The 21,480-nt window shown below is 41.6% G+C and overlaps 1 protein-coding gene across 1 annotated transcript in view; it reads right to left on the bottom strand.

Moving 5' to 3' along the window:
- Positions 1-21,480, bottom strand: part of CSMD1 (CUB and Sushi multiple domains 1) — a 3,308,788-nt gene that overhangs the window by 893,620 nt on the left and 2,393,688 nt on the right. The window contains exons 17-21 of the mRNA XM_069726899.1: positions 21,101-21,288; positions 17,091-17,279; positions 14,710-14,826; positions 14,014-14,229; positions 12,511-12,699 (exon numbers count right to left, since the gene is read on the bottom strand). Coding sequence (XP_069583000.1) covers positions 12,511-12,699; positions 14,014-14,229; positions 14,710-14,826; positions 17,091-17,279; positions 21,101-21,288 — 899 coding nt within the window. The remainder of the gene's footprint in view (positions 1-12,510; positions 12,700-14,013; positions 14,230-14,709; positions 14,827-17,090; positions 17,280-21,100; positions 21,289-21,480) is intronic.

Raw genomic sequence — 21,480 nt, 5'->3', positions numbered from 1 at the left:
CCAACGTCAGACACACCGTTGTAATATGAGGGGCCCTGGGCCTGTACCGCCGGCCACAAGACAGTTTCCCCCCACCCCAGCTCAAACAGTGCTCTACCACTTGCAAAATTATCTCACAGCTCCACCAATGTTTAGTCTATGCGCTGACATCCTTCAATGCCTGCCACTGACAATACCATTGTATTGACATTTTTTGTTATGTTAGGCCTTCGATGCCTGTCTGTGGTCACTCCTTCCACTAGGCCTCCACTGACCACACCGCTGCTGCCCGTGTACCCCTGGAACCAATTTAAAATTGCCTACAGCCATGTGTTATTATTTTAGGCCTTCGATGCCTGTCTGCGGTCACTCCTTCCACTAGGCCTCTACTGACCACACCACTGCTGACAGGGTACCCCTGGAACCAATTTAAAATTGCCTACAGCCAGCCCAATTTTTTTATTTTAGGCCTTCGATGCCTGTCTGCGGTCCATTCTTTCAACTACTACTACACTGACCAGGGCACTGCTGCCCGTGTACCCCTGGAACCAATTTAAAATTGCCTACAGCCATGTGTTATTATTTTAGGCCTTCGATGCCTGTCTGCGGTCACTCCTTCCACTAGGCCTCCACTGACCACACCACTGCTGCCCGTGTACCACTGGAACCAATTTAAAATTGCCTACAGCCAGCCCAATTTTTTTTATTTTAGGCCTTCGATGCCTGTCTGCGGTCCATTCTTTCAACTACTACTACACGGACCAGGTCACTGCTGCCCGTGTACCCCTGGAACCAATTTAAAATTGCCTACAGCCATGTGTTATTATTTTAGGCCTTCGATGCCTGTCTGCGGTCACTCCTTCCACTAGGCCTCCACTGACCACACCACTGCTGCCCGTGTACCCCTGGAACCAATTTAAAATTGCCTACAGCCATGTGTTATTATTTTAGGCCTTCGATGCCTGTCTGCGGTCACTCCTTCCACTAGGCCTCCACTGACCACACCACTGCTGTCCGTGTACCCCTGGAACCAATTTAAAATTGCCTACAGCCATGTGTTATTATTTTAGGCCTTCGATGCCTGTCTGCGGTCCATTCTTTCAACTACTACTACACTGACCAGGGCACTGCTGCCTGTGTACCCCTGGAACCAATTTAAAATTGCCTACAGCCATGTGTTATTATTTTAGGCCTTCGATGCCTGTCTGCGGTCACTCCTTCCACTAGGCCTCCACTTACCACACCACTGCTGCCCGTGTACCCCTGGAACCAATTTAAAATTGCCTACAGCCAGCCCAATTTTTTTATTTTAGGCCTTCGATGCCTGTCTGCGGTCCATTCTTTCAACTACTACTACACTGACCAGGTCACTGCTGCCCGTGTACCCCTGGAACCAATTTAAAATTGCCTACAGCCATGTGTTATTATTTTAGGCCTTCGATGCCTGTCTGCGGTCACTCCTTCCACTAGGCCTCCACTGACCACACCACTGCTGCCCGTGTACCCCTGGAACCAATTTAAAATTGCCTACAGCCATGTGTTATTATTTTAGGCCTTCGATGCCTGTCTGCGGTCACTCCTTCCACTAGGCCTCCACTGACCACACCACTGCTGCCCGTGTACCCCTGGAACCAATTTAAAATTGCCTACAGCCAGCCCAATTTTTTTATTTTAGGCCTTCGATGCCTGTCTGCGGTCCATTCTTTCAACTACTACTACACTGACCAGGGCACTGCTGCCCGTGTACCCCTGGAACCAATTTAAAATTGCCTACAGCCATGTGTTATTATTTTAGGCCTTCGATGCCTGTCTGCGGTCACTCCTTCCACTAGGCCTCCACTGACCACACCACTGCTGCCCGTGTACCCCTGGAACCAACATCAGAAAATATAAAAATAAGTATTTTGCTTATAAAAAAGAAAATACTGGTGAGATATCAAATGCAGACATTTTAACATTAAAAACAAACACACAACTAAAATCTGGTACAGTACTAAAAATGGCCACCAGCTACAATTACTTTCTCCTGCAAGTAGTTAACTGAAAGGTTTTTTAAATTGAAAACACACATATGGCATCCACCGAGTGTTGTCCTGTCGCGTCTTCTTTATATTATTGCCGAGAAGATGCAAAACAATGAAAATAATAAAATCATTAATTACCAAAATAATAGAGAAAGTCAACACCACATTGCAAATAAACATTCATTCCAAATAAAGAAGCAGGGCGCGTCCGAGGGTGAGTATATACCTAATAAGAATATAATCACCCTCGGACGCGCAATGCTTATTTCCAACAGCCTTCCTTCCTAAGAATCAGCCCTTCCGTGGTGTAGAGAGACGTTGTGTTACACTCCAAGGTGTTCCCCAGGTTGCCTTTCCTGAGCTTCGATCTTCCGGCTCTCGTTTAGTAGTTGTTGGAAACTACGCTGCATTAGGCCTTCAAATTGGGTATGGGGTGTAGAGAGATGGTGTGTTCCACTCCAAGGTGTTCCCCAGGTTGCCTTTCCTGAGCTTCGATCTTCCGGCTCTCGTTTAGTAGTTCTTGGAAACTACACTGCATTAGGCCTTCAAATTGGGTATGGGGTGTAGAGAGAGGGTGTGTTACACTCCAAGGTGTTCCCCAGGTTGCCTTTCCTGAGCTTCGATCTTCATACTCTCGTTTAGTAGTTGTCGGAAACTACGCTGCATTAGGCCTACAAATTGGGTATGGGGTGTAGAGAGAGGGTTTGTTACACTCCAAGGTGTTCCCCAGGTTGCCTTTCCTGAGCTTCGATCTTCCGGCTCTCGTTTAGTAGTTCTTGGAAACTACACTGCATTAGGCCTTCAAATTGGGTATGGGGTGTAGAGAGAGGGTGTGTTACACTCCAAGGTGTTCCCCAGGTTGCCTTTCCTGAGCTTCGATCTTCCGGCTCTCGTTTAGTAGTTCTTGGAAACTACACTGCATTAGGCCTACAAATTGGGTATGGGGTGGAGAGAGATGGTGTGTTACACTCCAAGGTGTTCCCCAGGTTTCCTTGCCATTGCTTCGGTCTTCCGACTCTCGTTTAGTAGTTGTAGAAAAGTACACTGCATTAGGCCTACAAAATGGGTATGGGGTGGAGAGAGATGGTGTGTTACACTCCAAGGTGTTCCCCAGGTTGCCTTTCCTGAGCTTCTATCTTCAGGCTCTCATTAAATTGTGGTTAAATGGAACAACTGCATTTGGCGTACTAGTTGGTTTGGGGCCTACTATCGGTGTCTGCCACTCCTTGCTGTTCTCCTGGTTTCCTGTCCTGAAATTCCATTTTCAGGCTCTCGTTAAGTAGTTGTTAATGTTAGACTGCATTTGGCCTACTAGTTGGGTTGGGGCCTACTATCGGTGTCTGCCACTCCTTGCTGTTCTCCTCCACTGAACAAAGCTGTGCCGCCTGTTTACTACGGTTGCCAATTTTGAACTGCATTTCGACTACTTACTGATTTGGCCCTACTCTCTGTGTCAGCCTCTCATTCCAGTTGTCCTCCACTGCAATGCCCCCTGGTTATTCCTGTGTTACCAATTTTGAACTGCATTTAGCCCACTTTATTCTTTGGGCCTATATCTGTGTTTCCACTTCATCGTGCCCATTGCCCAGCCAGTGATAGATGAGTCTGCTGGTACATTGACCGATAACGCAACATTCCCCGTGCATGCTACACAACAACATTGTGACCCTGCTGAAAGTCAGGTTGCTCTTCCCGCATACCATACCACCTTACACGGGGACAAAGAGGAAGGTGCAGATGAAAGTGCAGGTTCCTTCATCAGGTGGGGGGAGGAATACTAGTTGGCGACGTCACTGGCACAGGGCCTCTCATAGTACGCAAAAGTGTTGCTGCCGGTGGGAGGCGCCCCCGCCGTGCAAACACACCGCTGTACTTTGAGGGGCCCTGTGCCAGTGCCAATGCCAACAAGTGGGCCCCCCCTGCTTGCTCAGGATCACAGCACTTGCAAAGTTGAAATACTTACCTCTCCCTGCTCCACTGCCGTGACGTGGTCCAGATTTCCTGGGCCCACTAATTACTTGAACCAGCCCTACCCCACACAACTTTAGCCAAATGACCCCCAATTTCAAATGCCTTCCAATTATTATAAGGTAAATTACGCTTGACAAGCTTCATTAAGAAGAATGGATGGTTTTGACATTAAAATGGGCACTCTAGGTGTTTTCCTGGCCCCCACTCACTGCCGACTATGCTGCCCCATTGACTTGCATTGGGTTTCGTGTTTCGGTCGATCCCGACTTTACGTCATAATCGGCCGATTTCACTCGACCCGACTTTTGAGATAGTCGGGTTTCGCGAAACCCGGCTCGACTCTAAAAAGGTCAAGGTCGCTCAACTCTACTTACCTGCTCCCAGCATCCCGCTCCTTCTCCCGGAGAGCTGGTCTTCGGGTGCCGCAGCTTCTTCCTCTGTCAGCGGTCACTGGCACTGCTCATTAGAGGAATGAATATGCGGCTCCACCCCTATGGGAGTGGAGTCCATATTCATAAGTTAAATGAGCGGTCCCACGTGACCGCTGAACAGGGGAAGAGCTGCAGCACCGAAGACCATGGGATGGGCAGGGGGAGCGACAGGAGCCCCGGAAGCAGGTAAGTACTGTATGCCTCAGACCTCTCTCCCCCTCACCCGCCGACCCCACCTCCGACCGTGACTCGAGTATAAGGCTACTTTCACACTAGAATCGGGGCTCGGCCCATCGCAGTGCGTCGGACCGAGGTTACCGACGCTAGCGTTGTTTGCACCACACAACGGGTGCAGCGGATGCAGATTTTCATCGCATCCGCTGCCCCATTGTGAGGTGCGGGGAGGTGGGGGAGGAGTTCCGGCCGCGCATGCGCGGTCGGAAAAAGTAGTCCGTTGGCAGCGAAAAACGTTACATGTAGCATTTTTTGCTCCCGGCGGTCCGCTACAACACAGCGCAACCGTCGCACGATGGTTGCGACGTGTGGCAATGCGTTGCAATGCATCGCTAATGTTAATCTATGGGGCAAAAACGCATCCTGCAAACAACTTTGCAGGATGCGTTTTTTCCCATAAACGACGCATTGCGACGTATTGCAAAAAACGCTAGTGTGAAAGTAGCCTAAGCCGAGAGGGGCACTTTCAGCCCAAAAATTTGGGCTGAAAATCTCGGCTTATACTCGAGTATATACGGTAATTCAGTACACAATGTCTACCTAATAACAATGTGGCATAAATAGGGCAGAAGAATAATAAAGATCACATGCATCAAATTTAATAATTTAAACATTTTTTTTCTTGTAATAATTTTAAACTATAAAACAATATGTTATGACCAACAGGAGCCAAATAAGGTGTCAAACCCCTCTGATAAATTTTGGACAATTTCCAACTATCTGGTCTATTTTTACGCTAAGTTTATGAAAGTGCTAATAGCTCAGCCTATTTTGTGGTGCAAACAACCGCAATTCCTATTGTCTACAAAACTTTTTACTCAAAGAAATAGCCTGTTGAAATATTGTGAAGGTAGCAAGACTTGCTTTGCAGGTAGCACAAAAATTGAAGGGCTGTTGTTTCTTACAATTATATTCCAAGAGTTTTGTGAAATGTTTCTTTCACAGAGTGCACATACGTATTTTATATAGTCTTTTATGATTATGCAGATATGTACGAGGAATGTCATAATAAAAAGTGACTCATCCAACAGCTCTCCTTTAGTCATACACAGTTAATTAACAAAAAATAAATGTCTGCCACTCACACCCCATCTATCATTGGCCCTCTGAGTATATCCTGTATAAACTATCACAGTCAAAAAATGTCAGCTTTGCTTTTTGCTGCAGGCACTCCTGTATCGACACAGTGATTGGCAGCATAAATAAGTGTATGGGGAGTGAGCTACATTATAGTTGATTAATTTTTTCCTCCCAAGTTCGAGAATAGGAAAGTAGTTGCATGATATTCTTTCTTCTTTTTTTAACACAGGTCTGAAAATTACAGAATATTGTGAAAAATAATTACAATAAGTTCTTTCGACACTAACCTCACTGTTGTTAAACAGTTGGCAAACAGACCAGCATAGCTGCCATGTCATAGTTATAAACAAATCCATGATAGTGCGAACATAGCCTTAAAAAATGTAATGCAACTTAAAAATCTGTTGCAAAACACACCAAATAAGAAAAAAAGTATATGATACATTTGCCATGTATACTCAGTTTGTGTTATGAGGAGCAAGCAGAATAATAAGCAGTAGCAGGCAACTACCAAGTAGGGAAATAACTACTAGGAATGAGCCAAAAAGGGCATTAGACCCTTAGTGACGGAGCTGATTTTGACCTTAAAGGGAATCTGTCAGCCCAAAATTTGCCTATAAACTAAGGCCACCAGCATCAGGGGCTTATATACAGCATTCTGTAATGCTGTAGATAAGCCCCCAATGTATCCTGAAAGATAAGAAAAACAGGTTATATTAAACTCACTCAGGGGGCGGTCCGGGTTCAGTCCGGTCCGATGGGTGTCGTGGTCCGGGTCCAGTAGCTCCCATCTTCATATGATGATGTCCTCTTCTTGTCTTCCTGCCACAGCTACTGCGCAGGCGTACTTTGTCTGCCCTGTTGAGGGCAGAGCAAAGTACTGCAGTGCGCAGGTGTCGGGAAAGGTCAGAGAGGCCCAGTGCCTGCGCACTACAGCATTTTGCTCTGCCCTCCACACGGCAGACAAAGTATGCCTGAGCAGGAGCCGTGGCAGGAAGACAAGAAGAGGACGTCATCGTATGAAGATGGGAGGCGCTGGACCTGAACCGTGACTCCCATTGGACCAGACCACACCGGGACCACCCCTGGGTGAGTATAATATAACCTGTTTTTCTTATCTTTCAGGATACATTGGGGGCTTATCTACAGCATTACAGAATGCTGTAGATAAGCCCCTGATGCCGGTGACCTTAGTTTATAGGCAAATTTTGGGGTCCTGGAGAGCTTATATAAGGTTTGCATGGCCGCACAGCCATGCACTAGTATCAACTTAAGTTCATGTGTGTATAAGTTTAGCTACTTTTGTGGTCGCTGTCAGCATGTGCTCAGGGTCGGCTGTATAGCCACTAGAATTCTGGCACCTCTGGAGAGGAGTTTGTGTGTATGAATTCTAGGCTGGCGTATAGGCACAAGAATTCCGGCACCTCTGGAGAGGAGTTGTTTGAGTGCTGTTGCTGACTGTGTGACCACTATATGCTACCTGCTCCATTAGAGGGCTGTGACCCTCTGTGAGGCTAACAGAGCACAGCGTTATCCTTTATCTCGGCGACTCTGTGAAGCAACAGCGTTAGCTCCAATACAGACCGGGTGATGGAACCCGTGTCTGTTCAGGCGCAATGCCGCCATATAGTGCCGCCATTTACTAGCAGCAGGTTCCACTCCTGCACGGTGGACCCTGGGCTGTGAACGCACCAATATTATCTCCATATTTACTTGGTGCGTTCCACCAGCCCTAACAGTACCTGCACAGCAATATTAGCCCAAACTATTTTTATAGGAAATGGGGCATGGTTCTTGCACCTCAGTATTGGCTCTAACAATTTTTATTACGAAATGGGGCCTCACACCTGCACCCCCATATTAGCTCGAACAATTTTGATTAGGAAATGGGGCCTGGTGCCTGCACCACAATATTAGCCCAAACAATTTTACTTAAAAAATTGGGCCTGGTGCATGCACCCCAATATTAGCCCAAATTATTTTTTATAGGAAATAAGGCCTGCTGCCTGCATCCCAATATTAGCCCAAATGAGTAATATTATGGAATTGGGTCTCCTGCCTGCACCCCAATATTTGCCTAAACAATTTTGTGTATGCCACACCGTTTCATTGCTTCTTTAGTTTGCTTTGGCAAGCATTTCATGTTGCTTCGCTCCATCATGTGAGGCATTTCAAGTTCATGGCAAAGGTCCTTCAAGAATAGGCATCTCCTATCCTTCCTCCTTGCATAGAATTCTGAATGAGCTTCTGTATAAATAATGAATGATTTCAGGGCTGCTACATCAAGCATATTTGAAACAATTACTACATGCCAAGTTGCCAACGTCTTGTTTGCCTCTTGCATGAAAATTCTCCCACTATTTCATCTATTTTGTCTACACCTCCTTTAGTTTTATTGTAATACAGGATGATTTCTGGTTTCAATTTCCTGTCATTGCTGTCAATACCGCAATCATAATGTATGGTACTGAGTAATATAACAGATTTCTCCTTCTTCGCTTTGTAAAATACCAGTGTTGCTTTGTTGTTGAAACCAAAGACACTCTCATAAAGTGCTCACTGTGGATTGTGTTTCATTGCTTGAGGAATTTCTTGCCGATTTGGCTTCATAGTACCAACAAGTGTTACAGCATTTTCAAGCAGAAAACTGCCCAGTGCAACATTGGTAAAATAATTGTCCATGGTAATGTTTCTACCTGAATTGTATATTGGTACAGCAAGTGTTTTCAGAATCTCAGACCCTAGATCTTTCTGTACTGGTGCATCAACTTCTTTGCCACAGTAGATAAGCCCTTTTATGCCATAATAATTTGCAAAATCACACATCCAGAAGATTTTTATTCCACACTTGGCTTGTTTACTGGGCATGTATTATATGAACTTGCAAAGCCCTCTAAAGGGTACAAGTTGCTTATCTACTATAACATTAGTACTAGGATTGTAAAGTTTGGTGCAATTTTTGATAAATATGTTCCAGATATAACTGATAGGGGCTAATTTGTCTGTTTGGAACATCACTGCACGAGTTTGCTTATCATCAAATCAAATGTTTCTTCTAATTTTCTCATATCTGTCCACTGCCATTGTTGCTTTATAATGTGGATCAGAAAGCATGATCCACCCCCTGGCCCCTCCACCAGGAACCCTGACTACAAATAAAGTAACTTGAGACACAAACACTGCTGAGTACATGATAAAAATAGCAGGGGCCTAAAAAGCCCCCATTCCGTAGAGATGTAGTTTTCCCCAAAAATGCATTGCTACACCAAAATGCCTAACAAAAAAATTATATGAACAACTGGATATTACCAACAATGGCATACTTGAAGAATACCTAGAGTTTCAAAATTCTAACTAATTTTGCAGATAATAGCAAAAAAGTAAGCACCGGGGCCTAAAAGGCCCCTGATACGCATTCTAGGGTTAAGAAATGGGGCATAGTGCCTGCACCCCAATATTAGCTCTAACAATGTTTATTATGAAATGGGGCCTACTACCTGCACCCCAATATTAGCCTAAACTATTTTTTTTTATAGGAAATGGGATCTCCTGCCTGCACTCAGATATTTGCCCAAATGATTTTTATTAGGAAATGTGGCCTGGTGCCTGCACCTCAATATTAGCTCTAACAATTTTGATTAAGAAATAGGGCCTCCAGCCTGCACCCCAATATTAGCCCATATGATTTTTATAGGAAATGGGGCCTCTTTGTTAGAATCTGTTTTGTTTTGACCATCCGCCATCTTGTTGTGGTTTTCTGGCTGCTGATCTTTTTCCCCTGGTGCTGGGTTGCCTTAGGTCAGGTGATTGTATCACCCTTTATTACCCAGCACCTGCCTCCCATTCTTTGCTGGACAACAGTGTAAATCCGCTAGAGTTCTGGCTAGTTGCTTTGATAGCTTTCTGTGTTTGATATTGTGCAGTTCTGGGATCTCTGGTTCTGCTATCTTTAGTTTCTCTTTTCAGTTGGTTTCTGCAGCCATCTCTGTGTTTTCTACTAGGAGGTGACCTGTTTTTTTACCTAATCCTTAGATCTTTCAGGGACCTCCTTCCTCCTATCTATAGGTCTTTGCTGAGATTAACCTAGGATTGTCAGTGGGTCTATTCACAAGGAATGGGACACCCACTCCATTGTAGGGTATCAGCCTAGTCTCAGTGCAGGGTCAGTTTTCCCCCTTCTATCCTAGTTCTGTGTTGCAGTGCCGTAACACTCTTGTCTGCACTTCAGTGTTAGCCCAAATGACTTTAATTAGTAAATGTTATCTCCTGATTTCTGACTGCAGCATAGTATGAACCCAAACTATTTGGATTACAAAATGTGGACTGTTGGTTGCACAAAGCTATTAGTACAATCTAGTTAGATGTTGGAAGGTGGATTTCACACAGGACATGACCTATCTAACTAAATGACAACTTGCAGCAGCAAGAACAACCTCTTTGCACTGTTACACTGACAAAATAGTGCCATAAATGTGACTTCGGCAGCCAATGACAGAAGCTCTGTGTCTGGATATTGTGGATGGTTTCTGTGCCCTGATTGGCTGATGGAATCTACATACATTAAGGTAATAAAACAAAAAATTACACTCCACCATTCCCCTGACCTCCTACCCTCTCTCCTCATAAAACACGTGCTCCCCCCCCCCCTCATAAATAATACAACATCACTATTCTACCCAAAGTCCTAACAAAAGCATTAAGGGAAACACGATCTTTAGCAAACTGCGCCAAAATTTTGCCGACTGACAAAAATGCTTAGGAATCTGAACACGAATCCTAATGACCTACCTTCGTGCTAAATTTGAGATTGGTGAATGCTTTCCAGACAAGTTTGCTCATCTGCACACTTAATGCCCAACATGAGTACAAGTGCTTTTGGCCAGAGATGCTACATTTCCCTGACGGAACACTAGGTGAACATTGTGGAGACCAGAGCCGAGTCACACCCTGGCACGGCACATGTGCCACTGATGCCAAGGATTGCTGGCCCTTTTTCTCTCAGGATTTCCTTCACCTCCTACATCAGTTTCTACAGCCCCTCCTGCTTCTCCTCATTCTCCATCGTCAATGTGCTATCTCGGAACGTGTCATACACATCGGCCAGAAGCAGGAAGCTCTTCAGCACTGCCTCGGCGAAGTGCCAAGAGGCTCTGCTGAAGATAATTTGTCTAGGAATTAAACTGAACATAGCTGTAGAGTTATTGAAAAGAATAAAAGACCAGACAAATCTGTGGTTCTCACAGCTAATTCTACAACCAGGCATAGTTGTGTGTGATAATGGCAACAATATGGTGGTGGCTGTGAAGCTTGGCAAGTTCACATATGTACCATGCTTGTCCCATGTGCTCAATTCGGTAGTTTCTGAAAATCGACCCAGCTTTGTCAGAGCCTCTGGTCAAGGTACGCCACATCAGGACCCATTTCCGCAAGTCAGTTATATCTGCTGCCACTCTGGCAGTGCTGCAGCAGTGCATGCAAATGCCAGGTCACAGACTGGTGTGTAACTTCACGACGTGCTTTAACCCCACACTGCAAATGCTGGCAAGGCTTTGTGAGCAGCAGAGGCCAGATGTGCAATACCAGCTCCTACAATTCCATCGGTATTCTGGTCAGTCTCCACACATAACATCTGAAGAGGCGGCATGGATGTCTGACATTTGTGTGGTACTCCAAGACTTTGAGGAGTCCACAAAGATGCTGAGCGGCAATGATGCCATCATCAGCACAATGATCCTTCCTCTGTGCTTACTTAAACAGTCACTGCTGACAATTAAACATGAAGCGGACAAGGTGAAGACGGAGGAAGACATGAGACAGTTAGATACAACCCAGCCTCATCTCATGTGCTCAGCAAAGACTGTGAAACAATGAGGAGATGGAGGCTCAGGAAGAGGAACAGGAGCTGGCTGATAGCACAAAAGAGGCTAGTACCCACACAAGCTTCATCCTGTCTCTCCTACACGCATTGGTTGGGGAAGGGAAAGAGGAGGAAGAGATAGAGGAGGAAATAGAGAGTAGTCATCATGGTGGAGACAGCTCCACTATTCGTTTATTCCTCAACATCATTAAAAAGCAGCTCTGAGTAGTAAAAGCCCCTTAACAGTTGACGTTAAAAGGTTTATCAGCGGTCATTAAGGGGTTAAAGAGGATTACCACCATACTTGTAGTTACAGAATGTGTCAGCAAAGCATACAAGATGGAATTTGAAAATAAATAATTTTAGGCTATGTTGAGATGCATACTGTAGCAGACAGCTGTATGGTGTCCAAACCCCCACAAAACAGGATTTGCGTGTATGCTCCAAAAGGGCCATAGACTTTCTATGTTGACAACACAGCAAACGAGTGCTCTATCTTGCATCATTTTAAGTCTTGTAAGCCTACTGTAGGGAGGCACTGAGACATAGAATACTGCATCTGGGTTTCTGTCTCCAGAATGCATGCACGCCCAAAAATGATGCACGACAGAGCACACATTAACCCTGTCAGCACCATTATTATGGCCCCACTGGTGCATACACAAATCCTGTTTTGCGGGGGTTTGGACATACGCTCTCATGAGGACAACTAATGGGTATGTTGTACATTGTACTTCTGTGACATCAAACAGCTATTTATAAAATCTTCTTTCTAGATCAGGATTCTTGGTATAACAATATATGAATATATTTTATTTTACTTATTTTATATTTTACTTATCATCTATACTACATCCATTATAGGTTTAAAAGAAATGTATAAATCATATTTATAAAGATTTGATGAATGAAATGAAAGTATGTGACCACCTACCCACACACCTTGGAAGAGGTGTATTCCACACTCTCCGGCCACCTCCTAGGCAAGTCAGTCTATTAGCACCCTCTAAACGGTATCCAGGGAAGCAGGAAAATGTTAGACTGTCTCCAACACCAAAGTGGAAGCCTATTCTTCTACTAAATGCAGGCACCCCTGGATCATCACAAGGCTCCAGGTCATATTCTACATAGACCAGAAAAGCAGAAAAAACAAAACAGCAATTGGAAAATGATCAATTAATCAAAGAAAATAAAGAGCACTTTTACATATTATAAAAGGGACGTATACATAAGCAGCATAAGTGTATAAATACCGCCTTTTTACTGAGAAATAACCCACTTAAAATATCTATGTAGCTATTAAAAAAGTAAAGTAAAACCCCCAGCAACTACATTTTCCCTACTGAGCTTCTTTAATTTTATTATCAGTATACTTACCACTGCTCAAGTCACCTTCTAATCAACCTCAGTGGCAAGAAATTTAAATAAGATCAAGAGGACATAGCTGACTACCAAGCATTTATATTTGTCCAGATATTTTTTATTTATGTTAAAAAATATATTTGTCTAACATTTTGTGAGTTTAAACATTATAGAATCCCACTAATAGGTATAAAATAGCAGAGTGATAAAGAGAGATGAGTATATCAGGCAAAATTTGAAATGGTCTGTTTGTGTGTTTCTCACCGCTACTCACCTCCACTTGTCTGGTCCTCACAATATCTTCTGAACCCAAGAAGCTCACACTGGACTCCTTCTGTGTCGTCGCAAGAAAAATAGACATGCTGTGGTCTTGAAAGATGTGCTACATGTCCATCTCCGCGGGTGATCCACAGGCATCTATAGACACATAGTGGACATGGGATTTCTTGAAATCCCATCCACTATGCTGTAACATTTGGACCCTGCAGGTAGGACGCTGCAGATGTACGCAGCGTCCAACCCATAGGGTTTACTGACTGTGGGAATGTATCCTAAGAAGTACCGTAAGTGATATACTGCAGGAATCTGGCACTCTGCCCCTATATCATACTGCAATCAGATTACATAGCACAAACCTGCTGAAAGATTTCCTTTAACTTTTCATTGGTTTTTAATGCTAGAACCGATTTAATGTAAATTAAAAATCAAAAGACTGATACCTTGTCTCATTTTTTATCTATAGTGTCAAAATACAAATTTATTTATATAAATAATTGCTTTTAATTTGCAGAGTTACTTTGATTATCTACATCTGATGCAAAAAGGAATGGTAATAATGAAAAGTGCGGAATATTTAGCTGTAAAACCATCTAGATATTTAATTGCTCAATTTTTGGTCAATATGATAATTTTATTTATATTAATTTATGACTCTCAGGTGCTTTGCCCTTTTGGACATAAACCTACTCATACTTTTTACATTGTCTACTATAACAAGCCTTCTCTATCTTCAACAATATAACAAGTGTCTTGTGTCAATATATTTTTAATTTGGCCTTGCCAATAATTTTCTTACCTAAAAATGTAATGTTAAATCCTTCATATGAGATAGAAAAATCTGATATAAAACGAAGCTGGGCTGTGAAATTTCCAAAAAGTCCAGCTTTTATAGTGGGTGGTAGAACTGAACCCGTCAGTCTCGCCACAGGATGAGTAAAACTGCCATCCTCAGTTATCAATAGATAGTCATGAGAACTTTCGAGGTGAAAGGTGTGAAATACCAGCTGCACACCTGAAAAAAACAAGACAAAAGTAACTATTGAAACGCAGCACTTTGCATTGAAGATGTACACGCTAAACATCATTTGGAAATCCATTTTAGATTCTGTCTTTCAGCTTATTCCAGTATTTTAATTAACTCATGTCTTACAATTCAAGTATCAGAATAGACTTAATAGTGAACCCTCCTGTTAAACTCATATTTGGCATGGGAAACGGTTGCTGAACTCTTGGTGGTGCACTTGCTGGGGCAATATGGGCAGGAATAATCAATATTCCATATATCACAGAAGGGGATGTCCTGCTTCATTGTTCTCAACATGGTTATGTATTTTGTACATCTTCCATCTAATATGTGATCATACCTAATTTTTCCCTGCACCACGCAGTGGGAGTCTTTAATTCTAAGGAATTTGTTTGGTAGATAAATAATTATCTTTCATGTATATTAAATGATGCACATTACAGACAATGCATAAAATGGATGACATACCTTTTCCATGTGAAACTTCAATTGTCCAGGTGCAATTTAAAGAATTAGGGTAGAAGTCAGGAAAACCTGGAGAAAGAATCGTCCCACTCCTTCCATGAATATATCCTCCGCATAATGCTTAAAAAATACAAAAAAAATAATAATTAAAAAAAAATATTGCTCCTATAACTTAAGTAATAAAACTAGATATGCGGTCTCTTTATAAATTGTAATCATAATGTAAGTCACCGAGACCTACACAAATCGTTAAATTAATTCTCACTGTTTCTGTGCCTTTTGTTTGAGAATGACTTAAAAGGGTTGTCCGATTTTTCGATAGACGCCTGCAGTCGATTTACGTGACTGCCAACTTCTGAATGCATCAAATGCTGTTAGGAGTATCAAGCAAGAATTTGCAGTCATGAGATTGCAATTTGCATACTTCTGGCCATAATCTGCATAGACGTGCTCGGCCTCACTAAATTCAATTGTATTATTTGAGGCTGAGCATGTCCTGGGGGCACATGATCACAGGTACGCAAATCACATACTTGGGGTCATGTGACCAAGCTATCATGCCGGGAAAAAAGGAGAATCTTTATAACATGGACTGCACTCACTATAAGCATTCAGAAGTCTGCAGTCACATAGAGTGACTGCAGACTTTTATCAGAAGACCAAACATCCACTTTAAGTATCGAATACAAATCTTATGTTGCCTACTGTATACTTGTTACACAGGACTGCAGGAGGCATATGCATCATTATCTGTATCAATAGAGATATTGCTGTGTGCTATCTGAGGTGCTACATAGGACTGCAAATTACCGGCGGATGTGCCTTTAATTTCAGGAAATGGTGTGTAAATGGCTATGAACAATGAAAGGAGGCACCGTCTCGAAAAAGGATGTGTCTTGTGGAGAAAGCTAGAAAAGCTGCTGCTGGTTTTTCAATAACTTTTTAGGAGAACAGTGATTACCCATGAACCAAAGTGTAACGATCTTGCAAGTAAAACAAGGTAATATTTAACAACAATCAATTAAAAAATAGCATGATAAGGATGCAATAGGACCTCGACACAGCATGACTGGTCTGACCCTAAAGCTTTTGCCAAAGTAAATCTGTGCCCTAAGGGCATGAAATCCCATTGACTCCTCTGCCAGGAGGCCACTATTAGGGGTCATTTGCGTAAAGCAAATTATTTTAAAAGTTCACCTACTACTATTACTACACATTGTGTTGCTAGTGAACATGAATACATTACATGGTATTTACATTTAATTAGATGACTTTTGCATAATTACATACATCTTCTTCGAGGCTAAGCACAACCAATAATTAATTACAATTTAAAACCATATATTAAAGTTATCACTTTGCTACAATCAGATTCTAAAAAATCGAATTGCATGCCTCAAAAATAGGAGCCTCTCTTAAATAAACATATTTACATTTATATACATAAATGTACACTTTTTTAACTTGACACATGAGGTTTTTTAATATGATGGAATAATGCAACTTCCCCAGAAGAGGTGCACAGAGGAAGCAAAGGCTAAACTGCCTTCTGAATTATTCATATGGAAATGTTATTCTTTATTTATGAAGCATGCTCATGAACATTCACAGTATAAGAGAAATCACCAAGTGGTCCCTTGGACAAACAGATTTTTGTTCGCATAGAGGCTTTTCCATTTCCTTGCTAATATATTCCGTAAAGTGATTCCATTGTACAATAGGGAGCTAAATTCTTTCAATCGCACAGATAAAATGGGAATGTAGACAGAAAATACTTAGGAGATTAAAAATATGATTTTTAGATGACTGAATCACCTGACTGTGATGATCTTGCAAACCTGAAATTTACTTTAGCTTTCCAATTCAGCAATAAAAAAATTTTTTTGTCGAATGAAAAATAACAGAAATCTAGAAGTAAAACAAATTGTCTATTTTACTTATTTTATTGCTTTTTCTCTGTCTTAAAAATAGAATTTAGATATTTATGAATAGGGTACAAGTGCAGTCATGTCAGAGAAGACAGCCTGCAAGAGTTAATACTGAAAACCAGTATTACAAACCCGGTGAGGATAGCTTGCAGATGTCAGTGGTCAGCATGTATCATTGTCAGAGACCTGTAAAACTGTTGATTGCCCGTAGGCCTTCATAGGTCCTAGTTGATGTCAGAACTCTATACCTGCCGGTGTCATAGGATCTGGGACAGTGCTCACAATGCCAAAAACATACATGTTGTCTCGTTCACTTGATATTAAGATTTGGATGCAAAAATATGTATATTCATGCAACAATTAAACTAGCAGTTTAAAGTATGAAAGGATTAAAATAATGTATTTTCTCTTCTTTTCGATTGCATGGTCTTTACATAACGCTATAACACAACTTACCATCACAACTAGGTAATGCATGGTTCCATTGGTGATTCCTTTCACAAATTAATGGCTCATCGTCACTTAAAATATATCCAGCATCACACGTAAAAGTCACAGATGAGCCAATGCCAAAGTGCTTTCCATGACGATGACCATTTACTGGTATGCCTGGGTCAAGGCATGAATCCAATTCTAAAGTAACACCTAAGATACAATACAGATACATAAACTAATAGAGTAATAATAATAAAACTCACAATGCCCTCATAACACATAAATAAATACAAATAATGAATATAGTAAATATATACGCTGTCAAGCAAAGGGGTAACAATGTTTTGAATTTTTGACTTTCAGCTCCATAATTCACCATTCACTACTGCAAAACAGTAATTCAGTGACATGACAAGAATCTGCATAACTAAGCATATGCAAATTAGTTGCAAGTCCAATTTATGTATGAGATATCCAAGTTGATTGTCCATAAAATGATGGCAGTCTCACGTTCAAAGCAGTAGTGGATGGTGAGATATGGAGCCTGACAGTCAAAAGTTCAGAATATTGTTACACTTCTGATCATAGATATAAATATATATATATATATATATAATATATATATATATATTTATATATATATATATATATATATATATATATATGTATGCACATGCGACAATTTTGAACTGAATTTGTTTTCTAAATAATGGGAGTCCTTATCCAAATTAATTAAAAAGTAATAATAGGCTTTTTTTTTAATGAATCCTAGATGTTCTGCAAATGTTGACAAGCACAATAAATGACTTTCTAGAACAGGCTCTTTTACATGGACTCTTAGGTAAAATCTCCATATGTCCTGTAGCTTCTTCTTTATGTCTTATATAGATATTAGGTTCACCTGTTTGCATAAAATAGATAAAACTCTTTGTGAAGCAACACCAAGTGCAATATGTGGGAAGCCAATTTTCATTTTTTATTTTTTTTACCACCCTAATCACATTCTTCTGTCAACAAGTCAATTCTGAGTTTGTTAAGAGGCTTACACTTACTATTGAATAGGCAAAATATACTTTTTAGATTTTTTGTTAGCATACTGAGATGCTGTAAGCCAAACAGTTGTATAAATCAGAAGCAACCAAACAACAAATGATATACCGTATATACTCAAGTATAAGCCAAGAATTTCAGCCCACTTTTTTGGACTGAAAGTCCCCCTCTCGGCTTATACTTGAGTCATACCCAGGGGTTGGCAGGGGAGGGGGAGCGGGGGCTGTCTAATTATACTCACCTACTCCTGTCGCGCCGCGGTCCCTGCTCATCCTTGCTTCCCAGCGCCCCAGCTTCTTCCTGTACTGAGCGGTCACATGGTACCGCTCATTACAGTAATGAATATGCGGCTCCACCTCTATTGGAGGTGGAGCCGCATATTCATTACTGTAATGAGCGGTAACGGTGACCGCTTAATACAGGGAGAAGCTGCGGGGAAGCAGGGACTGCACCGCGCCAGGAGCAGGTGAGTATAATGAGGAGCGCCGCGCTGTGCAATATTCACCTGCATCTCGGTTCCGCGCCGCTCCGTCTTCAACGTCTTCTGCGGGGACGCTCAGGTCAGAGGGCGCGGTGATGTGGTTAGTGCGCACCCTCTGCCTGAACGTCAGTGCAGAAGATGCTGAAGATGGATCAACACCGGAACGAGGAGCAGGTGACTATCGCAAGTGCCGGGGGCCTGAGCGACGGAGAGGTATGTGATTTTTTTTTCATCGCAGCAACAGCAAATGGGTCAAGTGTCTGTATGGAGCATCTTATGGGGCCATAATGTTTGTGCAGCACTATATGGGGCAGGTCCGTTGGTGCAGCACTATATGGGGGCAGTGTCTGTATGGGGCCATAACGTTTGTGCAGCACTATATGGGGCAAGTGTCTGTATGGGGCCATAACGTTTGTGCAGCACTATATGGGGCAAGTGTCTGTATGGGGCCATAACGTTTGTGCAGCACTATATAGGGCCAGTGTCTGTATGGGGCCATAACGTTTGTGCAGCACTATATAGGGCCAGTGTCTGTATGGGGTCATAACATTTGTGCAGCACTATATGGGGCAAATGTCTGTATGGGGCCATAACGTTTGTGCAGCACTATATGGGGCTAGTGTCTGTATCGGGCGATAACGTTTCTGCAGCATTACATGGGGCAAGTGTCAGTATGGAGCATCTTATGGGGCCATAATCAACGTTTGTGTAGCACTGTATGGGGCAAATATCTTTATGGAGCATCTTATTGGGCCATAATCAACATTTTTGCAGCATTATATAGGGCAAATGTCCCTATGGAGCATCTTATGGGGCCATTATTAACCTTTATGCAGGATTATATGTGGCATATTTTAATATGGAGCATTTTATGGGGCCATCATAAACTTTATGGAGCATTATATGGGGCTCCTGATTCAATATGGATATTCAAAAACACTTAACCTACTGATGTCTCAAGTAATTTTACTTTTATTGGTATCTATTTTTACTTTTGACATTTACCGGTAGCTGCTGCATTTTCCACCCTAGGCTTATACTTGAGTCACTAAGTTTTCCCAGTTTTTTGTGGCAAAATTAGGGGGTCAGCTTATACTCAGGTCGGCTTATACACGAGTATATACGGTAATCAAAAGCCTAATCACTTGTGAGAAGTTTTAACATCTCATTCCATTAAAAAACAAGCTTTCAATCCATGAGCTGCAAATGAATATATGCCCTGTAATTAAATTGTTTCTTGCGTTAATGAGACTTTCATTCATTATTCAAACATACATTGTGCTGTCACATTTTAAACTATGCCAGTATTACAAATATGCTGTTTATGAAATATGTTTCACCGAAAGGCCTGCAAGCTATAATAATAATAATCTTCAGTTCTAAATAGGGCTTTTTTCAAATTAAAAAAAAAAATGTTATGCAATTTTTTTGCATGAGTTAATATTATAAGTGTGTGTAAGAAACTTTACAATATGTCTTTTTTTGGGGGAAAGATGCCTTTGTCTCCATTTATCTTCCTGAACTTAAAGGTGCTTGAATGATATGGGTTCACCTATGCTGCCATCAGTAGCAGCTCAGGTGAACCTATATTGTTGCAGCACCTTTGTGTGTAGAGGACCTTATAAGGTGGGCGCAATAGATCATTTTCTCCTCCCCATTTTTTCTCCAGCAAATGGCGGCGACACTTGTGCAGTAGCATCTATGGGCATGCGACTGCTTATGCACTGGCACCATTTTGCTGTAGGAAAAAAATTTTGACTTCAGCAAAATGTTGCTGGCAATGATGCTTATTAACTGAAAACTATAAATACAGATTAAGCAAGAAACACAAGACGAATTTCATCAACCCAGGTATCATTTTAATCAGTATAACAGTGCCAACCTCACAGTGTCTGCAGATTACTTAGCAAAATCCTGCTGAGAGGTTTGCTTTAATTGATTATAGGGGAGCATTAAATAGACAGTTTTTTTCTTCTAGAAAGACCTTTACCACAGTCTGGTCTCCACGAGATCCATTATACATGACATCATACACAGTTAACCAAAATCCCGTCTACAACTGATGAGGAGTAATAACTACGAAGCAGTGCGATTAGCTAGAGGTCTCTAGTTTTTCTGATAACCCAAATCATGGCTGCAAGCTCTAAAAGCAGGACATTGACCTGTATGTGTGCACTTTCTTCTAAGGGCAATTTTGTAGGCCTATATAATTTAATAAAACCCCAAATCTTGTATTTTTATATCTATGTTAATGTCTTTCTAATATTTTTTTTCTTAGAAACATCAAACTACAGAACAGTTTGCTACTAACCTGCTGTATTTCACAGTTTATTGTATTTATTGGTCTATGCTACAGATACTTTAGATAATGCTGGCTCCAATTATTCCATAACAGCAGACTTAGTAAGGAAGTTCTATGCAATGCCTAACAATGTTTCTGTGTAATAACAATTTATACTCATTACGTAGAATTGACCACACAGTTAAAGTGATTACTTACTTTCATATCGAATTAGAAAGCCAACATTAGAACGACTATTATCCGTTGTGAATAGAAGATACATGTAATTTCCTGTGCTAATGAGAAATTGTGGTGCTTGTGTTCCATGATATTCTCCAATCAATGGTGAAGAATTTGCTGAGCCATCTCGTACTTCAAGAATATCATAGTTTACTTCAGTCTGAAATCTGAGTCAGAAATATAATAAGATATTAGTCAGGCATTTCTTGTCTCATTATACAACAATTCTGCAACTCATAAACCAATTTACTTTCACAGTTTACTGGCCAGTAAAAATATTAAAATGCAATTATTTCTTTGTAAAAATATGAGATCATAAGTAAAAATGCATTCAAATCTCAATTTAAAGAAAACCTTTG

This window comes from Ranitomeya imitator, chromosome 5 (genome assembly GCF_032444005.1).
Source record: "Ranitomeya imitator isolate aRanImi1 chromosome 5, aRanImi1.pri, whole genome shotgun sequence".
In the NCBI taxonomy this organism is placed as follows: Eukaryota; Metazoa; Chordata; class Amphibia; order Anura; family Dendrobatidae; genus Ranitomeya; species Ranitomeya imitator.
The sequence above is the reverse complement of the archived record's forward strand: the minus strand, read 5'-3'. Positions and strand labels throughout refer to the sequence as shown.